The sequence below is a fragment of the Halichoerus grypus genome, chromosome 1 (assembly GCF_964656455.1).
Source record: "Halichoerus grypus chromosome 1, mHalGry1.hap1.1, whole genome shotgun sequence".
Classification (NCBI taxonomy): Eukaryota; Metazoa; Chordata; class Mammalia; order Carnivora; family Phocidae; genus Halichoerus; species Halichoerus grypus.
The window spans coordinates 199,114,970-199,130,569 of NC_135712.1; the positions used below are offsets into that span (position 1 = coordinate 199,114,970).

At 40.9% G+C, this 15,600-nt stretch overlaps 1 protein-coding gene across 1 annotated transcript in view; it reads left to right on the forward strand.

Moving 5' to 3' along the window:
- The window catches only part of PRKAR2A (protein kinase cAMP-dependent type II regulatory subunit alpha), a 117,505-nt gene that overhangs the window by 96,373 nt on the left and 5,532 nt on the right, over positions 1-15,600 (forward strand). Inside the window, exons 8-9 of the mRNA XM_036079739.2 lie at positions 109-183; positions 14,125-14,190. Coding sequence (XP_035935632.1) covers positions 109-183; positions 14,125-14,190 — 141 coding nt within the window. The remainder of the gene's footprint in view (positions 1-108; positions 184-14,124; positions 14,191-15,600) is intronic.

Genomic DNA, 15,600 nt, shown 5'->3' on the forward strand with positions numbered 1-15,600 from the left:
ATTTTCAAATTGGACTATTCTAACACACTTCTATGTCGTTTAGATATTATTTGTGACTTTCAATTGAGGTCTTTTCCTTGTAGTTTATGGGTATGTCCATTGTTTCAGGTGTCGGAACGAATGAAGATTGTGGATGTAATAGGAGAGAAGGTCTATAAGGATGGAGAGCGCATAATCACGCAGGTGAGCACGTCCCTGTGCAGCTCCTTTCCTGAGAATCACCTCCTGAAGGACTAGAGCATCCCTTGTCCTCTCACTTCAGGAGCTCATGTTGCTAGCTACTAGGGCACACTTCCTGCAGAGACCTCTGAAGCCCATTGATGTTCATCTCATGGACACATGCACATCTCTTGCCTCCATTCACCTTTTGCTGGTTTCTGGTATTTGTTCTTTTGGACATCATTCTCTTTTGACCCTTGAGTAAGCTTCATCCATTGGTGCTAAAGCCTGGAGAAGGTCTAAGGGTTGTGCCCTTTACCTTCTATGTTTGGCCCAAAGGTGCCCTCTTAGGTAATCCAGCATAACCCAGAGTCTTCAGTCTTCAGTGATTGGCCAGGTTTGTAAGTTGTCTTTAATGTTTCTTTTGTGTCTTTCTCTCATGTTATTTTGGGTGCTGTAAGGATCACCACACAGTGGCCTGGGTCATTGTGATGAGTATTGTGTAATAATTTTCCTTGTCTACTATGTTTGCATCTTTAATTATATGTAAAGACTTCAGGTGTAAACATCTCTGCCTGTGGTTCTGGTAAGAACACTGGGAAGATATCTGGTTGGTCTGGATTGGGCAATGTTCCCATCATGAACCCAGAGCTGGAGCTAGGAGGAGGAAAGACTCCCGATTGGTCAAACTTAAGTCCTGAGCCCACCCCTGGGGCCAGTGGGTGGAGTTGGCCCAACCAGCACTACAAGGACTAATCAGGCTTATTATCACAGAAGGAGAGAGAAACTCCCAGAGAAAAAGGACTAACAAAAAAACTATGAGTGGCATCTCTAAATGCCTTTCTTTTCTAGGTACCCCTGCCATTAATAATTCCTTCAATTAGAAATTGGGTTGATTCTCTATAGACATTTATTAAGATACACAGGTAGGACTAGATATAAGCACTATAATGAAGGAACACGTGAATGTCAGTGAGAACATGTAGGAAAGGAAGTATTCCATATGGTTCTGTGAGGGAAATACCATTTGGGCTGGGCTTAGAATAAGTGCAGCTTCAGCAGTTGAGGTCAGGGAAAGGTCTTGCAGGACAAAAGAACAATATGAGCAAAGGCCTGTGGGTGCGAGCTGTGTTCCAGGGCAGGTGTCCTGGTCTGTTAAATGGGATATGTTGACAGGTCAAATTTGCTTCTGATCCTGAGGTGCTTTAATTTACTCCCAAAGGACTTCTAGTTCATTCTCAAAGCACCAAGCCTTCAGGAGGTATGTCAGGAGGTATGAGAAGCTGCAGTGTTTCTGGAGTGTCTGTCCTCTTGAAGACAGGAGTGCTAAGTGGCGACACAGAATGGGCAAGAATTAGGATGATCTCAGCTTATTCTAGACCCCTTTTGGCAGTGTCTCTAGACAAGGGGTCTCCAAGTGAGGTCCCAGGAACAGCAGCATCAGTGTCATCTGGGAATTTGATAGGAATTGTTAGAAATGTAAGTTCTTAGGAATCAGAAACTGTGCTTTATGTTGGTCTGTTTGTTTGTTTTGGTCAGCTTTGTTACAGTATATTTTACCTACAATAAAATCACCAAGTGTACAGTTCTAGAGTTTTATAGCCATCCCTACAATCCTAGAATCATAGTATAGGGCATTTCCATCACCCCAGAAAGTTCCCTCATTTATATTTTTAGTCCACCCCCTTACTCTTGGAAACTACTGATTTACTTAACACTACAGAAATTCCTTTTCTAGAATTTCATATAAATGAAATCGTATAACATGTAGTCTTTTGTCTGACTTCTTTCTCTTAGCATAATGTTTGTAAGATTTTTTTCATGTTGTATGTGTCATCAGATAGTTCCTTTTTATTGCTGAGTAGTATTTCACTATATGGATCTACTGTAATTTGTCTTTCCATTCACCAGTTGACGGACATTTGAGGTCTTTCCAGTTTGGGGCAAATATGAATAAAGCTGCAGTGCACATTCTTATACAAGTCTTTGTGTGGACATGTGTTTTTATGGAATTGCTGTGTCATACGTATATGTGTGTCTGACAGACTGCCAAATGTTTTAAAAACGGCTCTACCGGGGCACCTGGGTGGCTCAGTCGTTAAGCGTCTGCCTTCGGCTCAGGTCATGATCCCAGGGTCCTGGGGTCGAGCCCCACATCGGGCTCCCTGCTTGGCCGGAAGCCTGCTTCTCTCTCTCCCACTCCCCCTGCCTGTGTTCCCTCTCTCGCTGTCTCTCTCTCTGTCAAATAAATAAAACCTTTAAAAAAAAAAAACAAAAAAACCCGGCTCTACCATTTTGCATTCCCCCAGCAATGTAATAGAATTCCAGTTGTTCTGCATCCTCATCAACATTTAGTATCAACAGTCATTTTAATTTTAACCATTCTAGTGGATATGAAGTGGTAATTCATTTTGGTTTTAATTGGCGTTTGCCTAATGTCTGATGATGTTGAGTATCTTTTTCCTGTGACTGCTTGCCATCCATGTTTTTCTGAAGTTTCTGCAAATCTTTTGCCCTATTTACCATTAGGTAATTTGGTTTCCTATTATTGAGTTGTTAGAGTTCTTTCTGTATTCTGACTACAAATCATTTATCAGACAAATGGTTGGCAAATATTTCTCCCAGTCTGTGCCTGTGACTGTGGCTTGTCTCTTCATTTTCTTTTCTTTTTTTCTTTTTATTTTTTTTGAAGATTTTATTTTTTTATTTGAGAGAGAGAGAGAGCAAGAGAGAGCACGAGCAGGGGGAGGGGCAGAGGGAGAAGCACACTCCCCACTGGGCTGAGAGCCTGACTTGGGGCTTGATCCCAGGACTCTGGGATCATGACCTGAGCCAAAGGCAGATGCTTAACCAACTGAGCCACCCAGGTGACCCATTTTCTTTTCTTTTTTTAATTATTTTTTCTTTCCAAACTTTTATTTAAATTCTAGTTAGTTAACAAACAGTGTAATATTGGTTTCAGGAGTAGAACTTAGTGATTCATCACTTACATATAACACCTGGTGCTCATCATAACAAGTGCCCTCCTTAATCCCATTACCCATCTAGCCTATCCCCCACCCACCTCCCTTGTCCCTTCACTTTCTTAATGGTAATTTTTAAAAAGCAAAAGTTTTGGGGCGCCTGGGTGGCTCAGTTGGTTAAACGTCTGCCTTCAGCTCAGGTCATGATCTCAGGGTCCTGGGATCGAGCCCCACGTCGGGCTCCCTGCTCAGTGGGGAGTCTGCTTCCCCTCTGCCTCTGCATCCCCCACTCTTGCTCTCTCTCTCAAAGAAATAAATAAAAACCTTTAAAAAAAAACAAAAGTTTTTTATTTTGAAGAATCTAGTTTATAATTTTTTTTCTCTTGTAATTCATGCTTCTCATGCCCTATTTAAAAAAAATCTTTGCAAGGTCAATAAGACTTTCTCCTATGTTTACCTCTAGGCCAGCACCATTAAATAAATATCATGTAAGACACATATGTAATTTAAAACTTTTTAGCAGCCAAAATCTTTTAAAAAGGTGAACTTAATTCTAATAATATGATATATGTAACCTAATATCTTTAAATAATACCATTTCAACATCTAAGTGGTATAAAAATTCAGTGATGAAATATTTTACATTCTTTTTTTTGGTACTTGGTCTTTAAAATTTGATGTGTATTTTATACTTAACAGCACATCTAAATCTATAGAAGCTACATTTCAGGTGCTCAGTAGCCACATGCTACTGTATTGAGCAGGGCAGTTGTAGATATTTCACAGTTCTAACTCATACATTTAGGTCTGTGATCTTTTTTTTTTTTTTTAGAGTAGGCTCCATGCGCAACATGGGGCTTGAACTCATGACCCTGAGATCAAGAGTCACATGCTCTACTGACTGAGCCAGTCAGGCGCCCCTGATCTGTGATCCATTTTGAGTTAATTTTTGTACATGGTGTAAAGTTTTTACAGAGTTTTGCATATGGATGTCCAATTATTCCAGCATCATTTGTTGAAAAGATTATCCTATCCCATTGCCTTGACAGTTGTAGTGAAAAATATTTGGCCATATGTTTTTTGGTCTATTTGTGGTCTCTGTTTTGTTCCATTGAATACTGCACTGTCTTGATTATAAAAGATTTTTATACTAAGTCTTAAAATCAGATAGTTTAAGCCCTCCAGATTTTTTTGTTCTTTTTCATAATTATTTTGGCTACTCTGTGCTCTTTGCATTTCTGTATATATTTTAGAACCAACTTAACAATTTCTACCAAAAAAGCCTGCTGAGATTTTTTTTTATTGGGAATGTGTTGAATCTATAGATCAATTTGGGGAGAAATTGACATTGTAACAATAGTGTTTTGTGTCAGTCTCAGGCCATTAACAGTGATGCTATCAGCTAGGAATGCCTAGGACACTCACCTACTTCTTTTTTTTTTTTTTTTAGCTTTTTTTATTGTTATGTTAATCACCATACATTACATCATTAGTTTTAGATGTAGTGTTCCATGATTCATTGTTTGTGCATAACACCCAGTGCTCCATGCAGAACGTGCCCTCTTTAATACCCATCACCAGGCTAACCCATCCTCCCACCTCCCTCCCCTCTAGAACCCTCACTTTGTTTTTCAGAGTCCATCGTCTCTCATGGTTCGTCTCCCCCTCCGATTTCCCCCCCTTCATTCTTCCCCTCCTGCTATCTTCTTCTTTTTTTTTTTCTTAACATATATTGCATTATTTGTTTCAGAGGTACAGATCTGAGATTCAACAGTCTTGCACAATTTACAGCGCTTACCAGAGCACATACCCTCCCCAGTGTCTATCACCGAGTCACCCCATTCCTCCCACCCCACCCCCCACTCCAGCAACCCTCAGGTTGTTTCCTGAGATTAAGAATTCCTCATATCAGTGAGGTCATATGATACATGTCTTTCTCTGTTTGACTTATTTTGCTCAGCATAATACCCTCCAGTTCCATCCACGTTGTTGCAAATGGCAAGATCTCATTCCTTTTGATGGCTGCATAATATTCCATTGTATATATATAACACATCTTCTTTATCCATTCATCTGTTGATGGACATCTTGGATCTTTCCACAGTTTGGCTATTGTGGACATTGCTGCTATAAACATCGGGGTGCACGTACCCCTTCGGATCCCTACGTTTGTATTTTTGGGGTAAATACCCACTAGTGCAATTGCTGGATCGTATGGTAGCTCTATTTGCAACTTTTTGAGGAACCTCCATACTGTTTTCCAGAGTGGCTGCACCAGCTTGCATTCCCACCAACAGTGTAGGAGGGTTCCCCTTTCTCCGCATCCCCGCCAACATCTGTCGTTTCCTGACTTGTTAATTTTAGCCATTCTGACTGGTGTGAGGTGGTATCTCATTGAGGTTTTGATTTGGATTTCCCTGATGCGGAGCGATGTTGAGCACTTTTTCATGTGTCTGTTGGCCATTTGGATGTCTTCTTTGGAAAAATGTCTGTTCATGTCTTCTGCCCGCTTCTTGATTGGATTCTTTGTTCTTTGGGTGTTGAGTTTGATAAGTTCTTTATAGATTTTGGATACTAGCCCTTTATCTGATATGTCATTTGCAAATATCTTCTCCCATTCTGTCGGTTGTCTTTTGGTTTTGTTGACTGTTTCCTTTGCTTTGCAAAAGCTTTTTATCTTGATGAAGTCCCAATAGTTCATTTTTGCCCTTGCTTCCCTTGCCTTTGGCGATGTTTCTAGGAAGAAGTTGCTGCGGTTGAGGTCGAAGAGGTTGCTGCCTGTGTTCTCCTTTAGGATTTTGATGGACTCCTGTCTCACATTTAGGTCTTTCAACCATTTGGAGTCTATTTTTGTGTGTGGTGTAAGGAAATGGTCCAGTTTCATTCTTCTGCATGTGGCTGTCCAATTTTCCCAACACCATTTGTTGAAGAGACTGTCTTTTTTCCATTGGACATTCTTTCCTGCCATGTCGAAGATTAGTTGACCATAGAGTTGAGGGTCCATTTCTGGGCTCTCTATTCTGTTCCATTGATCTATGACACTCACCTACCTCTAGCAAGCCCCCACAGACTGTTCTCCAGAGCCGTGTTGTGGCTGGACCAGCCCTTGTGGTTCTTATTATGACTGCAAGACTTACCTCGGCAACAACCATGAGGGAACTTCGAAAAAACAGGTTTATTACTCACAGATCCTGGAGGGTACATGGCACATCCAGAGCCACACAGGGAGATCACAGGGTGGGGGACCTGGAATTCTGTCTTTATTGGGGATGAGGGTGGGGTGTCCAGGGTTTGGCAGGTTCACTCTTTATTGGCAAATTTAAAATGTAAGAGCAGGAATTAGGGTCTGGGAAGAGAAAAGTATGGTCACTCAAGCGGTCAGTTTTCTACATTTCCCAGGGCTTTCTAAAAGGGAAACTTCATAGGTGGGAGCAGCCTGGGTCTTTATCTAGTTGTGTAGCTGGCAATATGTTTATTCAAGATGGGTGTCTTTCAAATGGTTGCCTCAATAATCAAAAGCTTAATGTCATTCACTTACATTACAATCAAACAAGCTTATTGTCAGATACGTACACTACAGTGAGTTGGTTCATGAACATAATATATATATATTTTTTTTAATTTTTCTATATAGTTTAATTTTTCTCTCTAATATTTTATACTTTTCAGGTCTTTATACTTTTTTATACTTTTATATACTTTTTCTATACTTTTATTTATACTTTTCTATATATTTTAATTTTTCTCTTAACATTTTATACTTTTCAAGTCTTACACATCTGTTAAATTTATACCTGGATATTTCATATGCTTAACGTTATTCTAAGTGGTTTTCCTTTTTTCAATTTTTAATTATTTATTGCTAGTGTATAAAAATACAGTTGAATTTCACATATTGATCCTGTGGTATTTACAACCTTGCTAACCTTGCTGATTTTAGTAGCTTTTTTGTAGCTTCCTTGGGATTTTCTATATAGATGATTATTTTATCTATGAACAAAGACAGTTTTACTTCTGTATGCCTTCTTTTTAATTTTTAATTAATTAATTAATTTGTCTTATCGCATTGGCCATATCCTCTAGTACAATATTGAATAGAAACGCTGAAAACAGACATCTTTGTCTTGTTATTGGTCTTGTTATTGATCTTAGGAGGAAAGCATTTAGTTGTTCACCATTAAGTATAATGTAAACTGTAAGCTTCTTTATAAATGCCCTTAATCAGGTTAGGGAAGGTCCCTTCTCTTCCTAGTTTTCTGTTTTTATCATGAAAAGATGTTGAATTTTGTCAGATGTTTTTGCTGTTTTTATTGCGGTGCTCATATGGGTTTTCTTTTTTAGTTAACAAATATGAATTACATTGCTTGACTTTTTTTTTTTAACATTGATTGAATTTTGAATATTAAACCAAGCTTGCATCCTGGAGTGAGTCCTACTTGGTCATGATATATTATCCTTTTTATTTATTACTGGATTTAATTTGCTAAAATTTTGTTAAGTTTTTTTTTTAATTTGAAGATCTTATTGGCTTTATTAAGTAATTCGTGAATTAGGCAGCATCCCATCTAGCATGTAGTGGGTAACTCCCTTGTTAAGGATTTTGGTGTTTGTTCATGAAGGATATTGGTCTGTAGTTTTCTCTTCTTGTGATGTCTTTGTCTGGTTTTGGTATCAACAACACCTCCAGACGATTTTAATGTTTTTTGCTAAAGTTTGAAAAACACTGCTATAGACTATTCCAAGACTTGGAAATGCCCTTGCATTAAGAATACTTGGTGGAAATGTTTGAGAAGCACTTTCAAAGATTTTTGAGAGGAAAGATGACACTATGAGAATTGTATTCTCGAAGCATAGTTCTGGCATCAGTGAAAAATGAATTGGCTTCAGCCTCATTGAGTAATTAGGAAATGCAAATTAAAAACCACAGTCAGGGCGTCAGTGGTTCAGTTGGTTAGGCAACTGCCTTCGGCTCGGGTCGTGATCCTGGAGTCAGGGGATCGAGTCCCACATCAGGCTCCCTGCTCGGCGGGGAGCCTACTTCTCCCTCTGACCCTACCCCCTATCATGCTGTCTCTCTCTCAAATAAAAATAAAAAAATAAAAACCAGAGTGAGAACTATTTTCATACCTATTGGCTTGGCAAAAAGTAGGAATCTGACAATTGCAAGATGTAGGAAGTTTTATTCACTGTTAATAGAATAACCCTTTTGAGAGAAATTTACCCTTATCCTGTAAAGCTGAATTTATTCTATAATCCAGAAACTTATTTCTAGATATTTTCAGAGAAGCCCCCTTATACCTCAGAAGCTGTTCCACCCTCATGAGCTCCTTCCTAGTCACAGCCCTCCTACCTCCCTATCCTGACTTTTATGGTAGTCATGTATTTGCTTTCCTTTGTAGTGATTGACACTGAGGTATACATCCTAAACAATATGGCCACATCCTGCTACTTTTTTAAATTTCTAAATTGGAATTAGAAAGTATTCTTTTATTTACATCTTTGTTTCCTCAGCATTCACCCACATTGTTGTGTGCAGCTGTAGTTTGTTGGTTTTCATTGCTGTACAATATTCCAGTGTGTGAATAAATTATTTGCCTCCCCACTGCTGATGGACATTTGGGGTGTTCCTAGTTTTTAGCTGTTATGAACAGGGCTTCAGTGATTACATTCATTTGATTTTGAAATGTTAAAGCAGCCTTTTGTTGCTGAGATAGACCAACGTGGTCATTGTGTAGTATCCTTTTCATATGTTGATGAATCTAGTTTGTTAATATTTTGTTTAAGATTTTATGGCTATATTCCCAAGTGAGACTGATCTGTAATTTTCCTTTCTTACAGCAGCCTTGTCAAATTTTGATATCAGGATGTTAGATTCATAATGTAAGCTGGGATTCTATTCTCTTCCTATTATCTGAGGAGTTTGTGTAAGACTAGAATTTCTTGGGGTGGCTCAGTCCCTTAAGCGTCTGCCTTCGACTCAGGTCATGATCCTAGGGTCTTGGAATCAAGCCCCACTCAGGCTCTCTGCTCAGCGGGGAGTCTGCTTCTCCCGCTCCCTCTGCCTGCTGCGCCCCCTGCTTGTGCGCATGCATTCTCTCTCTCTCTCTCTCTCTCTCTCTCTCTCTCTCTCTCTGTGTCAAATAAATAAATAAAATCTTAAAAAAAAAAAAGACTAGGGGCGCCTGGGTGGCTCAGTCGTTAAGCGTCTGCCTTCAGCTCTGGTCGTGGTCCCAGAGTCCTGGGATCGAGCCCCACATCGGGCTCCCTGCTCAGCGGGGAGCCCGCTTCTCCCTCTCCCACTCCCCCTGCTTGTGTTCCCTCTCTCCTGTCTCTCTCTCTCTCTGTCAAATAAATAAATAAAATCTTTAAAAAAAGACTAGAATTCTTTCGATATCTTACGGAACTTACCAGTGTTTCTTTTGTGGGAAGATTTTTTGACTATAGATTAAATTATTTTAATTGTTAAACTATTTAAGTTTTCTATTTCATCTTTGTCTAAAATTCAGTGTTATTGGCATAAAGTTGGTCATAACATTCCTGTAACACCTTTTATTTTTTTATATTTTTATTTAAATTTTACTTAGTTAATATACATTGCAATATTGGTTTCTGGAGTAGAATTCAGTGATTGATCACTTACATACAACACCCAGTGCTCATCACAACAAGTGCCCTCCTTTTAACTTCACCCATTTAGCCCACCCGCCCCCACCTCTCTCCCATCAACCTTCATTTTGTTCTCTATCATTAACAGTGTCTTATGGTTCCTATGTCCTCTCTCCTTTCCCCTCACCCTTCCCAATATGTTCATCTGTTTTCTTTCTTAAATTCCACATATGAATGAAATCATATGGTATTTGTATTCCTCTAACTTATTTCGCTTAGCATAATATACTTTAGCTCTATCCACGTTGTTGCAAATGGCAAGATTTCATTCTTTTTTGATGGCTGAGTAATATTCCATTTTGTGTGTGTGTGTGTGTGTGTGTGTGTGTGTACCACATCTTTATCTATTTTCATCAGTTGATGAACATTTGGGCTCTCTCTATAGTTTGTCTATTGTTGATAATGCTGCTATAAACATTGGGGTGCATGTACCCCTTTGAATCTGTATTTTTGTATCCTTTGGGTAAATACCTAGTAGTGTAATTGCTGGGTCATAGGGTATTTCTATTTTTAACTTTTTGAGGAACCTCCAAATTGTTCTCCAGAGTGGCTGCACCAGCTTGCATTCCCACCAACAGTGCAAGAAGGTTCCCCTTTCTCTGCATCCTCGCCAACACCTGCTGTTTCTTGTGTTGTAAATTTTAGCCATTCTAACAGGCTTGAGCTAGTATCTCATCATAGTTTTGATTTGCATTTCCCTGATGATGAGTGATGTTGGGCATCTTTTCATGTGTCTGTTAGCCATCTGGATGTCTTCTTTGGAAAAGTGTCTATTCATGTTGTCTGCCCATTTCTTTTTTTTTTTTTTTAAGATTTTTTTATTTATTTGACAGGGAGAGATAGAACAGGAACACAAGCAGGGGGAGTGGCAGGCAGAGGGAGAAGCAGAGGCCACGCTGAGCAGGGAGCCCAACGTGGGGCTCGATCCCAGGACCCTGGGATCATGACCTGAGCTGAAGGCAGATGCTTAACGACTGAGCCACCCAGGCGCCCCTGTCTGCCCATTTCTTAATAGGATTATTTGTTTTGGGGTGTTGAGTTTGGTAAATTCTTTAGAGATTTTGGATACTAACCCTTTATCTGATACATCATTTGCAAATATCTTCTCCCATTTTGTAGGCTGCCTTTTAGTTCTGTTGATTGTTTCCCCTACAACACCTTTTAAATATATACAAGACCTAGAATGATGTTCCCGTCTTCATTCCTGGTGTTGTTTTGTGCCTTCTTTTTTTTTTCCCACTCAAGCTTGCGAGGGGCTTATCAATTCTTTCAGTCTTTTTGAAGAACCAACTCTCACCTTTTATTAATCCTGTTGAACGTTTTCTGTTTCTTTACTTTCTGTCTTTATCTTACTTCCTTTCTTCTACTTTGTTTTTGCTATATCCGCTCCCCCCTCCCCATTCTCTTGAGTTGGTTGCTTAGCATTTTAAAACTAGAAGCTTCCCAGCATCTGTGAAGATCAGTGATGATCATCAGCATTTAGAGATTGCTGCCTTAAGTCCCTCTTGACAGTTGTGCTGGGACTGCTGGGACTCTTTAGCACCAGCATGCCACTAGCCTCTTCCCGCAACCCAGCTGTTCTTTACATATGGTTGTGCCTATGGGTGGGTGCCTTGCTTGATGCAGGTGTGCAGTTGGGGCCCAGATACAGAAGAAAGAACAGAGGCCACTGCCTGTTGCACGGGATGGTGGGATGCTAGGGTGCATCTCAGCCTGTCTCTGCGTGTTCTCTAGACCATATGTGCTGTCAGGGGAGCCCCTGGCGAGCTGCCCCCTTCAGAGTTTCTCTTGTTACATCCTTACAAATTTTTAAAAAGATTTTATTTATTTATTAGTGAGAGAGAGAGAGCATGAGAGCGGGTTGAGGGCAGAGGGAGAAGCAGACTCTTACCTAGGCAAGCCTCATTATTCCACGTGGTCTTGGTAATATTCCTTCCCATCTCCTCTCAGTCTGGAATCCACCAGCTATTCCCTTTGCCTCCTATGGCAGAGTTATTTATCTTTTGAGCTTCTGAGGAAATTCATCTGTAAAATGGGGTAGCAGTAGTACCGACTTTATTGACTTCTTAGGTGCTCGTATGAAGCAATGTACATGCAGCGCTCACCAGAGTGCCTGCTGGGAGGGAGCACACAGCATCGGTAGCAGATTCTGCTCTATTTGAGCACCCCTGTTCATCTAACTTATTCTTTTTTTTTTTCCAAAGATTTTATTTATTTGACAGAGAGAGACACAGCGAGAGAGGGAACACAAGCAGTGGGAGTAGGAGAGGGAGAAGCAGGCTTCCCGCTGAGCGGGGAGCCTGATGCAGGGCTCGATCCCAGGACCCTGGGATCATGACCTGAGCTGAAGGCAGACGCCTAACGACTGAGCCACCCAGGCGCCCCTCATCAAACTCATTCTTTTCATCCTGTAGACATGCCTGAGTCTCTCTTGTCCTCAAAATACACTCACATTCCTCCACTCACTGTTTTTACTCCAGCAACTAGCTTCTCATTCCTTTCACAGGCAAGCACATTCAAAGTGCCGTCTCACAATGTGGACTAGCAGAAGCCAGACACAAAAGGCAATGTGCGATTCCATTTACATGAAGTTAAGGAACAGCCTTCCTTTCCTTAACAGAAGTTAAGGAAAACTGCAAGGACAGAAGTCAGACACAATTACCTAATAGGTGAAGTAGTGGTAGTTTTGACTGAGAAACACGCTGTAGGGTGGAGGCCAGAAAGATTTTCTGTTTTGATCGAGGGGGTGGTCATACAGCTACATACATGTGTAAAAGTTCATTAGGCTGCAGCCTTGAAAAATGAGTACATCTATCTAAACAAAAAGAGCTCGGGCACCACCCTTCACCACCTGTCCCTTTTGTGGCTCATTGCTATACCACCCTCGTCTTGGTCACCAAATGTTTCCACACATTTGAATCATTATTACTCTTGACCTCCCGACAGAACTGAACACAGGTAATCACATCTTCCTTTATGAAACTCCCTTCTTGGGGCTAGAAACCACTCTTCCTCCTGGTGACCCTGCGTCTGGCACCCCCTTAGTTTCCTTCAGCAACTTGTGTCAGGGAGCTCTTTGTGTAATTCTAGAATTTCATGCTGATTTGGCTCTGCTGGGTACAGGGGACTTACCCCACACAGCAGCGCAGAAACCCGCAGACACCTCTTTATAACGCTGTGGCTTCTACTCATGTGGAGCAGTGGTTATTACATAGTGAACTGGGACTAGACTGACTCAGGAATGGCAGCCTCAGTTGTAAGGTGGACATTTGGAGTTCTGTGCAGTAGTTGAAGGACATTAAGTCTTACGCAAATTCAGAAGTGTAGATTCTTCTGAAGACATAAGACCCACATGGAATGAGGACACATGATTAGTATTGAATTACCCAGTGTAGATGGTCGTTGCTCCGGATGTTAAGAGGAAGGTGTCAGAGCCTGAAATGGGCCTGTGAAAGCCTCTTCTCCCAGCCTTCGCTCAGATCTCACCCTCTGATGAAAGTCTGCTGTGTACTGTAGCCATACAGCAGAGTTTCTCCTCCTCCGGCACGCCAGATCCCACATTGCCTGCTCTGCTTTCTTCCCCTAGTACTTAATTGCCTTCCAACACAACAGTATCATTTGCTGATTCACTCTGTTGATTGTTTACAGTTTGTTTGCCCTATCAGACTGTAATTCCCACAAGGGTAGGGATATTTGTTTTGTCCACAGATACATCTCACATACCTAAAGCAGTGCCTTGGCACATAGTAAGTACTTAAGTACTTGTTGAAATACCTGAATGACTGGTTCAGCCAAGTGGTTTAAAATCCAAGCAAGTGAAAGAAAAGCCTGAGGCTCATAAGGGTGACATCAACCCACATCAAAGTACCTCCTTCACCAAGGCAGGGCTTTCTCCAGATCCACCCTGTCCTCTGGAGGTCTGCATTTGGTGGTCCAGATTATCCCTGGGCCCCAGGCCCAGGGGTAGCCAGGAGTCACCTTAATATTGTCTATAGTAGTTTTGTCTATTGGTCCCCCCCCGCCGTCCTCCCTCCCCCGGTCACAGGTTTCAATAGCAGACTAACCTGAGCAATAGTGATGCTGTGTGCAGCCTGGGCACACTCATGAGGAGAAATATGAATATTCCATGTTGGGAAGTGAGAGATGTGTGTCAGTCATAGTTGGACTGACATTCCCGGTGACCAGGATCCTCTCGTTTTGTACTGAATTTGTTAGCCACTGGTTAATTTGTAGAGTTGGAAAATAAGTACAAATCAGGGCAATGAGAAAATTATCTATTTCTGTGTCCCTCACCAATACATATGTATAGCTCTGACAACATTCTCTCCCTCTCTAGGGTGAAAAGGCTGATAGCTTCTACATTATAGAGTCCGGAGAGGTGAGCATCCTGATCAGAAGCAAGGTGAGTCCGTGTGTGATGGTGCGATTTATGCCAGCTGCATGCACAGAAAGTCGCTGCTTGCTTTAAATAATGTGAAGGGTGTCTGGTGTAACAAAACCATCATTGTTCTATGAGGTATGTGACTGGCAAAGACCCATGTTTAAGTACCTCCAGTGGTAGGGATTTAGTATATTTCTCTTTGTTCCTATTGCCTTTGCCTCTGTGACATAATTAATGATATGAGAAATATTGGCCTATAAATCAATAAGAAAAAGATAAACCCCCTAGTAGAAAGTGGGGGAATTACATGATAAAGGCATACACGTGGGTGTTGAATATGAAAAAAGCTTCCTTTCTAGAGCACTGGGGGCAGGTCTTTAGGACCAGCATTACTATGCCATTTCGTGGATAGGGAGGCCTAGAAAACTGATGGCCAGTGAGTGGGAGGAGTGATTCTCATCATAAATCCATTGTCACCAGATTTCCCTATTCCAATTTTTTTTTAAGAATATAGAATTTGTTAAAATAGTTAAATATAATTCTAACCTAATATGAAACCTTTTACAGACTATCTTTAGTAAAAGTTAAATATGGAGAAAGAAAAACATGATTACTGCCTCTATTAAAAATAGATCTGCTGTTTCACATGAAACAATAGGTTGAAACATCTATGTTCTTTTACTTATTGTTTTTGGACTAGTGATATATGTTTGTACATTTCTCAAATACTCATTGACACTTGTTGATCACAGCATAATGTTGGGTATGTGGGACCAGCAGCACTGTGGCTCTGGGGGTGGGGGGAGCTTGTCAGGAATACAGAGTCTTGGACTCTGCCCCAGACCTACTGAATCAGAATCTGCATTGTAACAAATCCCCCGGGGGCTGGGGTTCATATGACAGTGTGTTAACTGCTACTCTAAAGAAGGGACTACTTGGGCACAAACACGTCTGCAGCCCCAGAGGATGCTACAGAAACTGGAAGGAGAGTGTTGGCTCTGGTGGAGCAGATCAGCTTCAGAGCGAACAGGTTGGGGCGAAAGTGTGGAAGGAGGCTTACCTGCCTCTAACCTAAAGTGGCTCTTAGAGATTGAGACTAATTCTTACTAATAAATTCTAAATAATTTTTTACTGAAATTATTGCTTAGCTTAGCAGATGGATTTGTAAAAAAAAAAAGGAAACTCTAGATATTAAATATAATATGCTACATTATTTTCCATAATTTGATAAGCACAAATTAAAACCTGCTTGATTTCTTTTTTTTTTTTCTTTTAAGATTTTATTTATTTGAGAGAGAGAGAGAGAGCACAAGCGGAGGGGAGGGGCAAGGGAGAGGGAGAAGCAGACTCCCCACTGAGCAGGGAGCCCGATGCAGGGCTCCTTACCAGGACCCCGGGATCACGACCTGAGCTGAAGGCAGACGCATAACT